The sequence below is a fragment of the Oncorhynchus nerka genome, linkage group LG4 (genome assembly GCF_034236695.1).
Source record: "Oncorhynchus nerka isolate Pitt River linkage group LG4, Oner_Uvic_2.0, whole genome shotgun sequence".
NCBI classification, from domain to species: Eukaryota; Metazoa; Chordata; class Actinopteri; order Salmoniformes; family Salmonidae; genus Oncorhynchus; species Oncorhynchus nerka.
In genome coordinates this window covers 67,218,837-67,238,046 of record NC_088399.1, presented here as the reverse complement: position 1 = coordinate 67,238,046, position 19,210 = coordinate 67,218,837, and the positions used below count along the sequence as shown (strand labels likewise).

The 19,210-nt window shown below is 40.0% G+C and overlaps 1 protein-coding gene across 1 annotated transcript; it reads right to left on the bottom strand.

Annotated features, from left to right (window-relative positions):
• Positions 1 to 282: 282 nt before the first annotated feature.
• On the bottom strand, positions 283 to 13,560 carry LOC115128483 (zinc-binding protein A33-like). The gene is made up of 6 exons (XM_029658346.1): positions 12,885 to 13,560; positions 3,901 to 3,996; positions 3,436 to 3,666; positions 3,041 to 3,063; positions 2,351 to 2,481; positions 283 to 2,168 (listed from the first exon to the last, which is right to left on the bottom strand). The coding sequence occupies exons 1-6, from the start codon at positions 13,515 to 13,517 to the stop codon at positions 1,618 to 1,620; spliced, it is 1,665 nt and encodes a 554-aa protein (XP_029514206.1). The 5' UTR covers positions 13,518 to 13,560; the 3' UTR covers positions 283 to 1,617.
• Positions 13,561 to 19,210: the final 5,650 nt, after the last annotated feature.

Sequence of the window (19,210 nt, the reverse complement as noted above, 5' to 3'; positions counted from 1 at the left end):
ATATCATTTTCAAATTCAGCATTTGTGTTTAGAGTCTGCCAGATCAGAGGCAGTAGGGATGACCTCATGTTAAGTGCGTAACTTTGACAATTTTCCTGTCCTGCTAATCATTCAAAATGTAACGAGTACTTTTGGGTGTCAGGGAAAATGTACTGAGGAAAAAGTTGATTCTTTTCATTAGGAATGTAGTAATGTAAAAGTTACTCTCCAGCACCATAGCCAACTTTCATTGACTATTGTTAGGTTCTTATTTTTCAGAGTAAATAACTCGCGTACACTAGAGAAGCTTTAACCAAGTTTAATTATTCCTAAAAGTTCTGGACAGCTGTAATCAGAAAACCCAACATTTGTCCCATCCAGATATTTATATCCCACTTAAGACACTCCTCCTTCTCTCCAATCCTTACATTTTATGGCTCTACAGGAAGATAATAAAGAGGGTAACAGGATAACAAACATTTATTACTTCCTTAAGAGAATCTGTCCTCACCTCCTGACCTTAACCCCTCCTTCATCTAATCCACAGAGGTCCATCTGTCTCCCCTGTATCAGCACATCGCTCTCTTCTTGTCTCCCAACACATTCCACAGCTATCTGTCTTTCTACAGAGACCTAGTCTCTTTCACCCCTTAATATACTATGCGTCTGATCTATCATGTCTTTAATGGCTCAATGTTCAAAATGTCGAATCCAACACTATACACTTGTATGCAGAAGTTTTTAAATCAGACACACCCACTTTGAATCAGCTTTTGTTTTGCCAGAGGAGAAAAATATGCACACGTTTAAAAAAAAAATTGAATTTATTGTTTTATCTAAAAAATTAACTTCATTTGTTTTTATCACTTTACACATTTATTTTGGGATCCACCTCTTTAAACGTAATTTGCCTAATGACTTGCGAGTTGAGAAGGACTGTCTCGTTTTCAAGCAATCAGATTTCCATCCACGTTCACTCTCCTCGCAGACTCTCTTCGATTCATTTGGACCTTTTTCAAAAGGAGGCGAGAGAGGACGCAGGAGGTGAGCAAATCTAATTCATAGTAGGCCAGAGAATAGGAACATTTTTTCCCAATGATGGACAGGCCCCCTCTGGTGTTAGAATCCGGTACTACAATAACTCAAATCAGATTATGTCAACCCAAAGCTTTATTATGCTTGCTTTCATAAATGTGTTACTATTTCCTTACGTATACATCCTCCTTTCTGAGAACACAAGGAAGAATTGGATCAAGAAAAGGTTACAATAACTTTACCGCTACGTGTCAAAAGCTTTACAGCTAAAAGCTGAGCTGGGTACAAGAGTCAATCATTACCCACAGCAATTTAATGATTACATTTTAATAATTGATATAAGGGTTTTATAACATGCCCTTTGATTGTCATTAAAGTTGAATTAGCATACTAATATGACACCAACTCTGTATATTTGAATATCCACATGTTCATGATATATTCCTCAATGACTCTAAATTATGTATTTGTTGAATTTCTACTAAATATGAAACACTACCTTTCATGAACATTTCTATTCAGTCTTTACGAGGAATGACGTACCATATCCCACTATAAAGGCTTTCTATGATGCTTTTATCTATGAAAAATTCCTCGTTAAATTTACGATGACATCACTTTTAGAGACACCTTTGAGGGGCAGATCTGGATGAATCCAGGTTCACTGGCATCTTTGCATTTTCCAATAGAGAAGTATGGGAAGAGTCTCTCATTAAATGTGTCTTTGTGAGTGTAGATTTTTGACATGTCACGGGGGTCATAGAAGGACAATTCCCCTCCGCTGTAGTCTAGTTGCACCATAACCCTTTGGGGTCTCCTCTTCAGAGCAAGAAGCCTAGCCTCTGGATCTGTATACTCACTGTTTTCTAAACTTATTGCCCAGATTCCATATTTAGGATTTGCGAATGTCCTATCTTTTCTGTTGATTGAATCTTTTGCCACACCCAAATTCCAGCTGGGGTGGTTCCTCACCTCCACCTCCCAGCTGTGCTTTCCTGAGGTGAACCCTTCAGAACCCAAAATTTTTGCGTTAAACGTGCATCGCTCTGGATTATCTGGCAGCATCTGCTGCGTGCCTGAGTTTCGCACACTGGTCAGATCATCAGACAAAGTGAGAAAGCTGGGAGCTGTGTTGGGGTCCATAATCACAGGAGCTTGAAGATAAGGAGATACTCTGTTAGTTCTATACAGTGTATACCTTTTCTTTGGTATAGCTACATCATGAAAACTGACTATAAAGACAAGTTTTACAACAAATAAAATGTTATGTTAAACCTACTCTATCATCTACAATACATATGAATCACAAACATATTCTCTTTTAACTGTTACTCACTGTGGTTAGCAATCACCAGCATCTTCTCCCAGACTCCGAACTTGAGGTTACCCAGGTGTTTGGCCACATCTATGAGCACTCCCGATAATATTTTAGGATCTTGTGGTGTGCACTGCAGCTGGGCCCTACAACTGTAAATTATAATAATGGGTGAGTGTTCTCCTTAGCTTGTAAGGAGTCTATGGACAAGGAATGAGTCCTCCTAACCGCTAATGTTAGCATAAAAAAAAACTGGAAATCAATGAACCTGATATCAAAATGTTTTAAATTAATGCCCAAACAATCTGAGATGCTTCAAACCAAGTCATTGAGCTACACAATCCCTTTCAGAAAGTTTTGTTGTTATGTTACACATATATATATATGTTTTTACAATTGTGCCTACTGTCTCTAAGGTTTTTGGTCAAGTTAGGAGTAGCACATCAATTAAGAGTATGCTTTGATTTATTGCTAATCCAATTCTGCTTGATCATTGCATGCATTGATGATGCACATTGGTGTGTTCCAGTACAATTGTACTGGGGTTGAGTTTGACACCAAGGATCTTACAGCAATCCATGAACACCATCCATTCAAATATTGAGATGTGATTTTTAGGCCATTTCGTTTATGTGTAAGAGGAGTAATTTCTCTATATCAGTAACAAGCAGATATCGTATAATATTGAGAAAGAAAATATATTGGACGTACCTCATTTGGATGTTTTTGTAGCTCTAGCAATGATAAGACAGAGAACAACTGAATGTTAATCATATTATGCTAGAATATAGTCAAGAACACATTGGAATATCCTGTGCAGAAAACAACCGATTAAACTTTAGACAAGGAATCAAAGCCATCACCATAATGGATACCTTCCCAAAAGCTGCAGTAATGTCTCTTTATTCTTATCAGCAACAGCACCTTGGGGAGTATACGTCACTCACAATCACATTGATTGCACTGCAATATTGTGGTGGTGATACTGTAAAATGATCTAATCCGTACCCTCAAGCTAAACCGCTAGCATTGCATGTCCGTTATCCTAACTAACAGATGCAACATGCAATGTTTGCAGTCTAGTTTTGGGATTACTGTGTTCATACCTTCAGAAAGCGCAAATCCTGCTTCTTTAAGTCTTGTTCCAAAGCAGTGATACCCGTTGTAAGAGATGAGATTTGGTCGTGAATGATCTTCATTTCTGTGGTCATAGTATCTCTCTTCTGCTGCTCTTCCTTCCTCAGCTCACCTAGTCTGGCCTTCTCTTCATCTCTCAGAAACTGGTGAAGCTTCTCAAAAGCCTCCTTTATCTGCCTCTCAGTGTCCACCAACTGTGTCTATGACAATGAAGCATCTTAATTAGCAAAAATAACTTGTTGGGGCTAATGATGTCATGATTTTGTTAGAAAGGTAGAAAAATTGTAGAATAGTTAGAACATTTCAGAAGAATTAATAGAAAACACAAATGAACCAATTTAAAAAGTATAAAGTAAAAAAGTATGTTCAATTTAATTCAGATAAAATTCTATATTTGTATTTTATTTTGTTGCTTCCATTGCCAATACACTTACCTTTGTGTGTTGAACAATATGCTTGTATTTTCTCTCAGTCTCAGTACATTTCTTCAGATTGTCCTGCATAGGCTTCATGTACAGCTTCAGCTTTTCCTGTGTGACATTGTACAGGTTGTTAATATAGCCCAACCTGGTCTCAAGAGTATTTCATATTATTCTGTAGGTAAATCCAGGACACTCCATTTAGTATATGTTCTGTTTCATATGGTATGTATTAATTTGTGGATGTGAAATGGAAATGGATCACCCATTTCGTATGATATGTTACGAATTACAATCCGTATTATATGTTAAGAATTTGAAAAACGTATATATTATGAATTTGCTAAATTTATGGCATGTTACAAATTCTAGCTAGGTGGCTAATGTTAGAAAGACTAGGGGTTAGGGTTAAGTTTAGGAGATAGGTTAAAGGGTTAGGTGAGGGGTTAGCTAAAAGGACTTGTCCTGTGCTTAGCTGCAATGGTTCCTCAAAAAAATGTAGGCACTGAACACATTTCAAGGCTGCTGAGCACAAAATGTAAGGTTGTGAAAATTCTGTGCAACTTCTAGCACAGGTTTACTGTGAACACTGAGGCTGTACCCGCTTTAAGTTGCCGTTTCAGTGGTAAAGTAGGCTATTGTGGCTATTTGGTCATAAGTAAGCCTACCATAAAAAAACAATGGAGTAAATGCATCCCATAACATTTCAACATGGAAATAGCTGTTCTGTCATTCAGCCTACAGTAGCAGCCAATGTGTGGTGTTCAATGTAGGCCTACATTCCACAAGACCTTTCAAAAAAACATGCCGGGCTTGACATTAACCTGATAATCCACTTGTCCTTCAGACAAGGAGGTGTTGTTTGATGCAAGAAACCACTTTACAAAATAAAATGCACACTGTACCATTATTACAGAGAATCAGACAAATTATGCTACCCTCTGCCCATTGGCTACTTAGCTTATTCAAGCCTGTCTCAAAATACAACACTGCCCCTTAAAGACAAAAAAGCTCTTTGCTTGACTCCCTTTTCAAAGATGTCTAGAAATGTACACAAGCAGTCACTCCCCCAGTGCTGACAACAAATGATCTATAACTGGGTTAATAACTCACTAACTAGCAAAGGATATGAACAAATGTGCACACGTGGCTACATGCAGCTTTTGCTTTGATCTCAAAATAAGTGCATCTGCAGTTGAAGTCGGAAGTTTCCATGCACCTTAGACAAATACATTAACTCAGTTTTTACAATCCCTGACATTTAATCCTTGTAAAAAAGTGGAGTGCTGCATCAGATGACCTGGCTTCCACAATCACCCATCTTCAACCCAATTGTTGAAATTTACATACAGTCAATTAGTATTTGGTAGCATTGACTTTAAATTGTTTAACTTGTGTCAAACGTTTTGGGGAGCCTTCCACAAGCTTCCCACAATAAATTGGGTGAATTTTGGCCCATTCCTCCTGACAGAGCTGGTGTAACTGAGCCAGGTTTGTAGGCCTCCTTGCTCATACACGCTTGTTCAGTTCTGCCCACAAATTTTCTATAGGATTGAGGTCAGTTTTTCTGTGATGGCCACTCCAATACCTTGACTTTGTTTTCCAGTACCTTGACTTTGTTGTCCATTTTGACACAACTTTGGAAGTATGCTTGGGGTCATTGTCCATTTGGAAGATCCATTTGCGACCAAGCTTTAACTTCCTGACTGATGTCTTGAGATGTTGCTTCAATATATCCACATCATTTTCCTCCCTCATGATGCCATCTATTTTGTGAAGTGCACCAGACCCTCCTGCAGCAAAGCACCCCCACCACATGATGCTGCCACCCCCGTGCTTCAGTTGGGATGGTGTTCTTCGGCTTGCAAGCATCCCCCTTTTTCCTCCAAACTTAATGATGGTCATTATGGCCTTACAGTACTATTTTTGTTTCATCAGACCAGAGGACATTTCTCCAAAAAGTACGATCTTTGCCCCCATTTGCAGTTGCAAATCGTAGTCTGAATTTTTTATGGCGGGTTTGGAGCAGTTACTTCTTCCTTGCTGAGTGGCCTTTCAGGTTATGTCGATATAGGACTCGTTTTACTGTGGATATTGTTACGCTCGTCGATGGAAGGATCGGACCAAGGTGCAGCGTGGTAGGCGTAAATCTTATTTTATTCAATGAACACCGAAAAAACAACAAATACAAATGAAACGTAAAGCTTAGTAGGGCTAAACAGCACAGTACCAAAACAAGATCCCACAAACTACAGGTGGAAAAAGGCTGCCTAAGTATGATCCCCAATCAGAGACAACGATAGACAGCTGCCTCTGATTGGGAACCATACCCGGCCAACAAAGAAATAGAAAACATAGATTGTCCACCCTAGTCACACCCTGACCTAACCAAATTGAGAATTAAAAGGATCCGTGCTTTTACACCTGCATTGTTTGCTGTTTGGGGTTTTAGGCTGGGTTTCTGTACAGCACTTTGAGATATCAGCTGATGTACGAAGGGCTATATAAATAAATTTGATTTGATTTGATTTGATCTCTAAGGTCAGGGCGTGACAGATATAGATACTTTTGTACCTGTTTCCTCAAGCATCTTCACAAGGTGCTTTGCTGTTGTTCTGGGATTGATTTGCACTTTTCGCACCAAAGTACGTTCATCTCTAGGAGACAGAACGCGTCTCCTTCCTGAGCGGTATGACGGCTGCGTGGTTCCATGGTGTTTATACTGGTATGCTATTGTTTGTACAGATGAACGTGGTACCTTCAGGCGTTTGGAAATTGCTCCCTAGGATGAACCAGACTTGTGGAGGTCGACAATGTTTTTTCTGAGGTCTTGGCTGACCTCTTTTGATAAACTCAAATTATGTCAATTAGCCAATCAGAAGCTTCTAAAGCCATGACATCATTTTTTGGAATTTCCCAAGCTGTTTAAAGGCAGTCAATTTAGTGTATGTAAACTTCTGACCCACTGGAATTGTGATACAGTGAATTATAAGTGAAATAATCTGTCTGTAAAATGACTTGTGTCATGCACAAAGTAGATGTCCTAACCGACTTGCCAAAACTATAGTTTGTTAACAAGAAATGTGTGGAGTGGTTGAACAACTAGTTTTAATGAATCCAACCTAAGTGCATATAAACTTTCAACTTCAACTGTACTTGTGACCTTTCATGCCAACACAATCTCACACTCAATTCGTGCAAATATGTACAAAAGTTTTTCTGTAGATTTTGTGCGTTTTTGTGTGTTATATCACCTTAAAAAATGGTTTATTTACAGCCTAAGATGTTAGGAAAAAGTGGCATAGGAGAGTCAGTACCCTAACCCTAAGCTATGTTCAATTTCAGCAGCAATTTCCAGTAAGAAATGCTCAGTTTGAAGCCATTCAACTATGGATTTCACAGCGCTATAAAAAGGATACAAGTTATCAACTTTAAAAGGGTTTATTTACAACCTCTGGGGTATAACATGTTGGGCAAAGTGGAATAGGAGTGTCTGACATACAACCCTTAACTTGAATTCAGTCTTTGCCCCTGAGAACTAAGATGGGCCTAGCTTTCATGACTGGGAAAGGCCTTGATTCTAGGCCGTTGAAAATCCTACATCCACCTCATTAGATCAGAACAGGATGGATCAACAGTGATTCATATTATTGGTTTGCATCCTAAAAAAAAGGATAGTTGTGTTTTGCTGCATAACACACATTATTTGTCTATCCAAATGATGTGGATGGACCAATGTCAGGTTATTAGATATATAAGCTTCAGTAACAAAAGAACACCATGGTTGTAATAACACTTTTAACAGGTAGTTTGTAAATGTGTAGAATGTGTTTTGTTTTTGGTCCCTTCTTAAATGATGTCAATTCGACAGTCAGAGGATTTTCTTCTGAATAACTGGTCAGGGCATAGCACTTTCGTTTCAGCTTCAGGCAACTTTGACGTAAGGCTTGATCACACCTAGTTATATCCGTCACACCCATTGTTGCTTATCCATTGTTCACTAGATATATCAATGTAATTACACCCAACACATTGTTGAAAAACAGAAAACTTCTCACCACTAGATCACATAACTAGCCTTGAGCAGGAAGTGGTCCCAATGCTGCCACCAATGTAGCGGAAGAAAGTGAAAGCTGCAACAGGGACTCATATGGGACAAAGTGAACTCTAATGGCCGTTGCCATGAAAGCCTAGTAGGTCTCTGGGCAGTGGCGGTAGCACATGCCTTGTTACATTAGCATAAGTATATACAGTGCAGTCGGAAATTATTCAGACGCCTTGACTTTTTCCAAATGTTGTTACATTACAGCCTTAATCTAAAATATATATATTTTTAAAGCTTGCAGCATCATACCCAAGAAGCCTCGAGGCTGTAATCACTGCCAAAGGTGCTTCAACAAAGTACTGAGGATCAACAAAGTACTGCGCAGACCAGCTGGCCGGTGTGTTTACGGACATATTCAATCAATGCCTATACCAGTCTGCTGTTCCCACATGCTTCAAGAGGGCCACCATTGTTCCTGTTCCCAAGAAAGCTAAGGTAACTGAGCTAAACGACTACCGCCCCGTAGCACTCACTTCCGTCATCATGAAGTGCTTTGAGAGACTAGTCAAGGACCATATCACCTCCACCCTACCTGACACCCTAGACCCACTCCAATTTGCTTACCGCCCAAATAGGTCCACAGACGATGCAATCTCAACCACACTGCACACTGCCCTAACCCATCTGGACAAGAGGAATACCTATGTGAGAATGCTGTTCATCGACTACAGCTCGGCATTCAACACCATAGTACCCTCCAAGCTCGTCATCAAGCTCGAGACCCTGGGTCTCGACCCCGCCCTGTGCAACTGGGTACTGGACTTCCTGACGGGCCGTCCCCAGGTGGTGAGGGTAGGCAAAAACATCTCCACCCCGCTGATCCTCAACACTGGGGCCCCACAAGGGTGCGTTCTGAGCCCTCTCCTGTACTCCCTGTTCACCCACGACTGCGTGGCCACGCACGCTCCAACTCAATCATCAAGTTTGCGGACGACACAACAGTGGTAGGCTTGATTACCAACAACGACGAGACGGCCTACAGGGAGGAGGTGAGGGCCCTCGGAGTGTGGTGTCAGGAAAATAACCTCACACTCAACGTCAACAAAACTAAGGAGATGATTGTGGACTTCAGGAAACAGCAGAGGGAACACCCCCCTATCCACATCGATGGAACAGTAGTGGAGAGGGTAGCAAGTTTTAAGTTCCTCGGCATACACATCACAGACAAACTGAATTGGTCCACTCACACAGACAGCATCGTGAAGAAGGCGCAGCAGCGCCTCTTCAACCTCAGGAGGCTGAAGAAATTCGGCTTGTCACCAAAAGCACTCACAAACTTCTACAGATGCACAATCGAGAGCATCCTGGCGGGCTGTATCACCGCCTGGTACAGCAACTGCTCCGCCCTCAACCGTAAGGCTCTCCAGAGGGTAGTGAGGTCTGCACAATGCATTGCCGGGGGCAAACTACCTGCCCTCCAGGACACCTACACCACCCGATGTTACAGGAAGGCCATAAAGATCATCAAGGACATCAACCACCCGAGCCACTGCCTGTTCACCCCGCTATCATCCAGAAGGCGAGGTCAGTACAGGTGCATCAAAGCTGGGACCAAGAGACTGAAAAACAGCTTCTATCTCAAGGCCATCAGACTGTTAAACAGCCACCACTAACATTGAGTGGCTGCTGCCAACACACTGACACTGACTCAACTCCAGCCACTTTAATAATGGGAGTGGATGGGAAATTATGTAAATATATCACTAGCCACTTTAAACAATGCTACCTTATATAATGTTACTTACCCTACATTATTCATCTCATATGCATACGTATATACTGTACTCTATATCATCGACTGCATCCGTATGTAATACATGTATCACTAGCCACTTTAACTATGCCACTTTGTTTACATACTCATCTCATATGTATATACTGTACTCGATACCATCTACTGTATCTTGCCTATGCTGCTCTGTACCATCACTCATTCATATATCCTTATGTACATATTCTTTATCCCCTTACACTGTGTATAAGACAGTAGTTTAGGAATTGTTAGTTAGATTACTTGTTGGTTATTACTGCATTGTCGGAACTAGAAGCACAAGCATTTCGCTACACTCGCATTAACATCTGCTAACCATGTGTATGTGACAAATAAAATTTGATTTGATTTGATTTGATCAATACTTAAGCACAAAGGTATCTGTTTTTATTCTTAATACATTTACAAAATATCGATAAACCTGTTTTTGCTTTGTCATTATAGGGTACTGTATGTAGATTGCTGAAGATTTTTATTTATTTAATCCATTTTAGAATAAGGCTGAAATGTAACAAAATGTGGAAAAAGTCAAGGGGTCTAAATACTTTCCGAAGGCACCTTAACATTATTGACACGACCATAATAATAATCATTAAACTGCCTTGGTGTTTAGTGTATAAGCCAACATAATTAATTATTTTACATTAACCTGTTGAACTGTATTGGAATGGCTTAATTGATCATAGTCCAGAATCGTTCTAGATGCAAATACTGTTGCAGTTGCACCAGGGGAATTTAAACCAAACACATTTTTTTAAATGTAAGGCTTGATCATCATGAACATGTATCCCCATTCCCCAATCAAATACCTTCATCGATTTCACACAAAAAAAAGACAAAGACAGATTTTATTCCAATCTGGCAAACCTCATAAATTCCGACATAATACTTTGGGATACGGGTCCTAAGTGAAAACAAGCATAGAAAATAGCATTGGCAAGCCAGCTGTGCCACCAGAGACCCTGGGTTCGCGCCCAGGCTCTGTCGTAACCGGCCGCGACCGGGAGGTCCGTGGGGCGACGCACAATTGGCCTGTCGTCCGGGTTAGGGAGGGATTAGCCGGTAGGGATATCCTTGTCTCATCGCGCACCAGCGACAGTGCGCACTAACCAAGGTTGCCAGGTGCACGGTGTTTCCTCCGACACATTGGTGCGGCTGGCTTCCGGGTTGGATGAGCGCTGTGTTAAGAAGCAGTGCGGCTTGGTTGGGTTGTGTATCGGAGGACGCATGACTTTCAACCTTCGTCGAGCCCGTACGGGAGTTGTAGCGATGAGACAAGATAGTAGCTACTAAAAAACAATTGGATACCACGAAATTGGGGAGAAAAAGGGGTAAAAAATGTTAAATAAAAACATTTAATAATTTTTAAAATTGGCATTAATAATAAATAAAAAAGTTGTAACGCTACTAGTATATTATATGTATTTCAATGATAACCTGGTTGATTAACAATATAGGGTTGTTGACACGTTTGATTTTTTAAATAAATATAAAAAAGGCAGTGTAGAACACTGTTTCCCAGAATGCATTGCTCCATTAACTTTCAAAAGAATGTTTCGAAGTCGCACAAAATTGGTGTATTTTCACACGAATTCAGCCACACAAAACTCACAAAATCTGCTGAAATACTTTTTGTACATATTTGCATGAATTGAGTGTGAGATTGTATTGATGCTGTAAACACAGTGCAGTTGAAAAATAATAACATAGACCCCTATGTGCCAATGGTCTATTGGCAATCGTGGGCAGCTTAGAGGGAACATAGCTTAGCTGTATTCCGTTTCTTTTTATTGTAAAAAAAAAACTCCCTAGTCCTTGCCTGATGACAAGCATACCAATAACATGATGCAGCATCCACTGTATTTGAAAATACAGTATGAAGAGTTGTACTCAGTGATGTGTTGTGTTGGATTTCCCCAAAACATAATGCTTTGTATTCAGGATATAACATTCATTTCTTTGCCACATTTTTTGCAGCATTACTCAAGTGTCTTTTTGCAAACAGGTTATTTGTTTTGGAATATTTTTATTCTGTACAGGCTTCCTTCTTTTCACTCTGTCATTTAGCTTAGTATTCTGGAGAAACTACAATGTTGTTGATCCATCCTCAGTTCTCTCATATGACAAACATTAAACTCTGTAACAGTTTTAAAATCCCCATCGGCCTCATGGTGAAATACCTGAGCAGATTCCTTCCTGTCCAGCAACTGAGTGAGGAAGGACGCCTGTATTTTTTTAGTGACTGTGAGTATTTATCCAAAGCTTAGTTAATAATTCATCAATTGATTAATTAACCATGCTCAAAGGAATATTCAGTCTGCGTTTTTTTTTTTTTTACATCTACGAAATGGTGCTCTTCTTTGCTAGGCATTGAAAAGATCCCTGGTCTTTGTGGTTGACTATGTGCTTGAAATTCACTACTCGATTGAGGGACCTTACAGATAATTGTGTGGGGTACAGAGGTGGGGTAGTCATTCTAAAATCATTTTACCCACTATTATTAAGCGATTTGTTAAGCACATTTGTCCTCCTGAACTTATTTAGGCTTGCCATAACAAAGGTGTTGTCTTAAAACAGAATTCCACTTCAACCTTTTAGGATATTGTGTGTAGATCAGTGACACAATATCTAAATGTTATCCATTTTAAATTCACTCTGTAACACAACAAAATGTGGAAAAAGTAAAGTGGTGTAAATACTTTCTTAGTGCACTGTACTGTAGCTCATCCTAATATACCTACTACTGTACATACCATTTTCTTCTCCAAATGATAGATTTTCAATACATACTACATTTGAATATTCTGGATTCAGACACTGCTCAGTCTAATATATCTGCTTTGGATTGTTATTTGGACTTTTGAAAATATTTGTGTTTGTGTATTGTATTTGCTAGACATTCTACTGCACTGTTGGAGCTAGTAATATAACCATTTTGCTGCACAACCATAATACCTGCAAATCTGTGTAGGCAACCAATGATTTTATAAAAGCCAGCTAAGGTGGCATTGGCAAGCAACACCAGGTTACACCAGGTGAGGTTAGAGGGGATGTGACTTAATCTAACCATGTCAAAATTATACCAGTAACATGTAGAAATTTGAAACAGATGCACACATTTACCTTGAGGTCAACTACAGCCTTTTCTATATCAATGACCTTGTGTCCAGAGTGTTGAGTTGGATTTTCACAGACGTTACACACAGCTTTCCCCTCGTCCATACAAAACCACTTATGCTTCTCTGCATGTTTACTGCACAACACCTGTCCAGCCAGGCCAGGAAAAACTTGCTTTTCTTCAGTTCTTGAATCTGTGGGCCCCCTTATTTCTTCCCTCCTCGAGCCTGTGGAACCCCTCTTTTTTCCCACACCTGATTCTATGGGCTCCCTTTTTTCTTCCATCCGTAAATCTTTGGACGCGCTCATTTCTTCCTTCTCTGAGCTGGTGGACCCCCTCTTCTCTTCCTTGCCACAGCCTGTAGATCCGATCACTTCATCGGTCATTGAGTCAATGACGTATACCCCTTTCTCCTTCTTTGTGTATGAGTCTGCCAGGTCCTTCAGGGCAAAGTTAGGCATCCACCCTTTGGAAGATTTTCTCTTACAGATCGGACAGTTATTATTTTTTGTTTCATCCCAGAACTTGGAAATACAGCCGAAACAAAAGTTGTGGAGGCAACTAAGAGACACAGGGTCTGTATAAATCTCAGAACACACATGGCAGCAAAGATATTTCTCAAGGAGAAAGTCTGCCATGTCTACACCTTGAAATGGCGTTTCTTCTCGGAACAACTTGAGATGATCAAATGTTTATTGCAATATCACTTGCACATCAGCTCAAAGGTTCATCTATAAAAGGCCATCACGTCCGGGTTCAATAGTGCAGATGACTGAAATACTGTCAGACTTTAACCGTAACAAATATGAAGATATACTGTTTACGTGGTTTAGGAGTCTATTTAGTCAAGCAAATTCTGAATTATATCACAATTAAAGTGATCATTCCCTTATTTGACATGAGTAGTGTTAAATGTTGCTTTAAACCACTACAGCAGACTTGGGCAAAATTGGTAAGGTTACACACAAGGTCACTTTAAGTTCACTGTTACTGCAAATACTATGAATTGAGTGCATGGACACAGCAGATACACTGCTTGTATTCACACCCCTTGACTTTTCCAAATTGTATTGTGTTACAGACTAAATTTAAAATGGACCGGGATCGTCTGAGACCAGCCACCCGGACAGCTGACGAAACTGTGGGTTTGCACAACCGGAGAATTTCTGCACAAACTGTCAGAAATTGTCTCAGGGAAGTTCATCTGTGTGCTCTTCATCCTCACCACGGTCTTGACCTGACTGCAGTTTGGCATCGTAACCGACTTCAATTGGCAAATGCTCACCTTCGATGGCCACTGGCACGCCAGAGAATTGTCCCTTCACGGATACATCCCGGTTTCAACTTTCCCGGGCGGATGGCAGACAGTGTAGCGTGTATGGCGTCTTGTGTGCGAGTGGTTTGCGGATGTCAACGTTGTGAACAGAATTCCCCATGGTGGCGGTGGGGTTAGGGTATGGGCAGACATAAACTACGAACAACGAATATAATTGCATTTTATCAATGGCAATTTGAATGCACAGAGATACCGTGACGAGATCCTGAGGCCCATTGTTGTGCCATTCATCCGTCACTATCACCTCATCTTTCAGCATGATAATGCACACAGCCTCATGTCACAAGGATCTGTATACAATTCCTGGAAGCTGAAAATGTCCCAGTTCTCCCATGGCCTGCATACTGTCGTGGCATTTTTCTGCTTTACCAAATGAGGAGAGAGTTACAAACTTCACACACCAGTCAGAGTTATACTTAAACTACATATTGTTTAATAAGAGCTTTGCAATAGCCATTGACTTTCAATGATGCGCCATCTCTAATGAACCATTGAAAAGTACCAACAGAAATGTACAAAGATATTTTATAGCCAAGATACGCCCCTCTCAACTTACATGACGAATCACAGATCTTAGGAACTGTTCACAAAGAAATACTTTTTCTTGAGAAAGGAGTATCCCTTAGCCAGATAACATTCACTATTAATTATCGTTGAGTTTGGTCCCTCAGACCGAGGTTCTAATCTCATTCCTGGTACTTCATAGCACAGAACCATTACCTCATCCAAGGCATAACTCAATTGTCAACTCTAGATACCCCCATCTAAAGTAGACTCCCTCTTGACCCCACTCCTGAACAAGCTCACTGAGGGGAGTGAGCCTCTAGGTCATACACTATCCAAGCATAAGTGCAGCATCAGAGAGGACATACAGTATTTCCAGACACTGCCATACACCTCCCCACAATGGGAAAAGGAGGGAGTGACTGGCGCACAGACATTGTGGAGACAAGTAATTGGTTCCCCATTAATCACACCATCCCTCCACATGGTTTAAGTGACTGAGCCCCAGCTGAGGGAAAAGTGCAACTGCCAACACTATAGTTCAAAAGGATACATTCTAATGACAAGTATCTCACATAAGCATATTATGCAAATAAAACATCTTAATTATCTATGTTTCCCAACTAATTCTGATTCATCCGCCACAATACTCACCAGACATGTCACCCATTGAGCCCTGTTTGGGATGCTCTGGATCGACGTGGACGACAGAGTGCTCCAGTTCCCGCCAATATCCAGCAACTTCACACAGTCATTGAAGTGGTGTGGGACAACATTCCACAGGCCACAATCAACAGCCTGATCAACTCTATGCAAAGGAGATGTGTCACGCTGCATGAGGAAAATGGTGGTCACACTGGATACTTACTGGGTTTCTGATCCACGCCCTACCTTTCTTTTAAGGTACCTGTGGCCAACAGATGCATAGCTGTATTTTCAGTCATGTGAAATCCATAGATTACGGCCTAATGACGGATTTCCTTCTTGGAACTGTAACTCAGTAAAACATTTGAAATTGTTGCGTTTATTTTTTTGTTCAGTGTAAATGACAGAGTGAAAAAAAGGAGCTTGTACATAATACAAATATTCCAAAGCATGTATCCTGTTTGCAATAAGGCACTAAAGTAAAACTGCAAAAAATGTGGTAAAGATGTGGTAAAGAAATGAACTTTATGTTTGGGGCAAGTCCAACACAACACATCATTGAGTACCACTCTTCATATTTTCAAGCATTGTGATGGCTGCATCATGTTATGGGTTTGCTTGTCATCAGCAAGGACTAGTGAGTTTTTTGGGGAGGATTAAAAGAAACGGAATAGAGCTAAGCACAGGCAAAATCCTACAGGAAAACCTTGTTCAGTCTGCTTTCCAACAGACACTGGGAGACAAATTCACCTTTCAGCAGGGCAATAACCTAAAATGCTTACCAAGACGACATTGAATATTCCTGAGTGGCCTAGTTACAGGTTTGACTTAAATCAGCTTGAAAATCTATGGCATGACTTGAAAATGGCTGAATAGCAATGATCAACAGCCAACCTGACAGAGCTTCAAGAATTTTAAAAAATAATACATTTTCAAATATTGTACAATCAAGGTGTGCAAAGCTCTTAGAGACTTACCCGGAAAGACACAGTTGTTATCACTGCCAAAGGTGATTGTAACATGTATTGACTCAGGAGTGTGAATACTTATGTAAATATATTTAATTTTCAATAGATTTGCAAACATTTCTAAAACAAGTTTTCATTTTTCATTATGGGGTATTGTGTGTAGATAAATACACCCTCTGCGTCCAAAATAAAACTGCTATCAATAATCTGTTAATAGAAATGATGGGGCTTATATATTTCCTGGTAACTTTATTTGATCCTCTCTGTGTGTGTGTTTGTGTATTCCAGGAAGTACTGCCCCCTATTTGCCGTCCTCTCCCGTGGTCTTACTTTTTTAAAATTCAAGATTGACAATTGAAATCAATCTCATTAGACTTTTTTTTATTACCTTGTGACGCAGCTATTTGTTATTCTATATCTGACATGTACATGGCTTTATTATGGGTCATATCATGTTGTCCACTACTACTATTCATTCCTGAACACAGGCCCATACTGCACATGAAAAAGTAATGTGTAAAGCATTATCCGTCATGATTTGTTGATTCAATGTGCAGAATCACCACCATCATGTAAGTCTTAGAACAATGTGTGCAAAAGCATGTGTTTAACAGGCTCCAAGTTGTTGCTGTACAGGCATGGCTTCTAATTTGATTCATATAGCGGCAGGGTAGCCTAGTGGTTAGAGCGTTGGTTGCAAGTTCGAATCCCCGAGCTGACAAGGTACAAATCTGTCGTTCTGCCCCTGAACAGGCAGTTAACCCACTGTTCCTAGGCTGTCATTGAAAATAAGAATTTGTTCTTAACTGACTTGCCTAGTAAAATAAAGGTTTAGAAAATGAATAAAAAAATAGCTGTGCCCATTTCAAAGCTTTTACAGTAAAATCCCCAAGACGTTCCAAACCTGGTGTTCTGAAATGTGTCATAACTCAGGTTAGGATTGCAACTGGTTCATAAGGAATATTCTCAATACCTACTTCAATTCAAATAACCTTTAACCTGTAATATAACTTTTTTTGTGGGTATGGTTACTTCCATTTAGCTCTCTAGGATGTTTGTCTTCTGTGCCCAGTAGGGGGCAGTATGTTACAATCGCTCTGTTATTTCATCAATTCAAATGCTGGAGTTGACAGATGATGGAGACATGGGAATTCTAAATCCCGATTTTGGTCCAAGACAGCAGTGTGTAGCTGTCTTGTCTAGAGGGAGCACAATCCAACGTTATAGAAAGAGAGAGAATGCCTCAGGTATGTTGGTGAAGAATCCCATGGTTCATTGGCATTGATACAGTAGGAAAACAGGAAATCATTCAGTATGTACAGTCAATAAATGATTAAACATTATCATTTGCAGTGTTGTTTATCTCATTTTCTCTATGCTATCAAAACCAATAACTGTGAATCTGACAGAGGAAAGTACATAACTAGTTTTGCAAAAATACACATTATTATCTTCTGACAAAAAGTAATTATACTAAGTCACATGTCATAAGGAGACATCAATTGGGATGCTTGATGCCACCTGGAATGTCACATTCAGGTAAACAAACATAGAGAGAGAGAGAGAGAGAGAGCTGATTGGTGTTCCAGAGTGTTATAGACCAACCATGGCAACACAAACACCCCTTATACATTGCACTAATTCATCAGTAGCACAAGTAGTAAATGAATGGGAAACATCTATGGAAATGTACACACGCACACACGCACACACACACACACACTGACAGGGACAATAAAATCCATAAACTACAAGATTATAACAAACCTAATCTACTAACATCATGTTATGTAAAAATGTATGTTTTGCTGGGCTCTCAAAAAAAAAAGTCACATCTGATCAGGAACTGTCTGTTCCTTGTTCTCTCCAGGTCATGGTTACAATAACAGTTATGGCTAATAGGCATAGGCTTGGTGTGTAGTAGTAGGCCTATATGAAGCAAGCAGTAACATTTCAAGTATGAAGATGTACGTGGAACTTTCTGTGAACCATGCTTAGTTATCCCCATATCTATATGAAACATGTAACGTGCGATATGTCTTCTTGTTCAGAACACATGGGACCCACCAAAAAGTTAACAAAAATGCCTTCAACTTTCACTTTCAAAACATGTAGTAAACAAAACCTGAAAACACATCTCTCATGGCTCTGTATCGATTTATTTGTCTGAAAAAAGCTTTACAAAGTATTTCCTCTCTTAGTTTAGTCTCTGGCGTCAATGCTGTTTAAGGGAGAAGTTTTAAATAGAGACAAAACATTCAAGTTACATAAAAGTGCAATAATACTCATTTAAATATGCAAAGTGAAAACAAATTGTAACATATATCCTTTGGGCAGTAGCGGTGCATGTGTAAAATCACGGGGTAAGCCAAGCCAGGAAACAAATTCCATATTACAACCTATGTGTTATGATAATTGCGTTGTTTGCGCTATAACCGGTTAGTTCATATGCCTTTGCCACCATGGTATATAGGCATAAGGCCGAGACAATAAGAAGAAACAGTGGCAGAATAAATTCAACCGCACCTTTGTTTCATCACAAAACCGGAGAGCAACATCTGTCTGGTGAAGTCCACAAAACATATTGTACGTAACAAACAGTTACATGATGTACAGCATGGTGAAGCAAGTGAATCCTTCCGCCATTTTCGGACCACTAAACAACTATTGATTTTGAACCACAGAGCAAGTCTCAAAGAAAACAGGAGCTGCCTCCTCAATTCTAGCTCCATTTCAACATCATCTAATCCCCTATGCTTAGTTCCATACAGTGACTAAAGAGAGCAAAAACAACTTAGTCCAATCAACGTAAGCTAAATATGATGTAGCTGTCCATGGTACTGATTTCTGTGTCTGTGTGCGCTTGCAAGTAGAAAAT

Coding starts and splice junctions, on each gene's coding strand:
- LOC115128483 (XM_029658346.1), bottom strand. CDS start 13,517: ATGGCAGACTTTCTCCTTGAGAAATATCTTTGCTGCCATGTGTGTTCT. Junction 2,482..3,040: donor TACAAAAACATCCAAATGAG/GTACGTCCAATA, acceptor TATAATTTACAG/TTGTAGGGCCCAGCTGCAGT. Junction 2,169..2,350: donor GCTGGTGATTGCTAACCACA/GTGAGTAACAGT, acceptor CTTATCTTCAAG/CTCCTGTGATTATGGACCCC.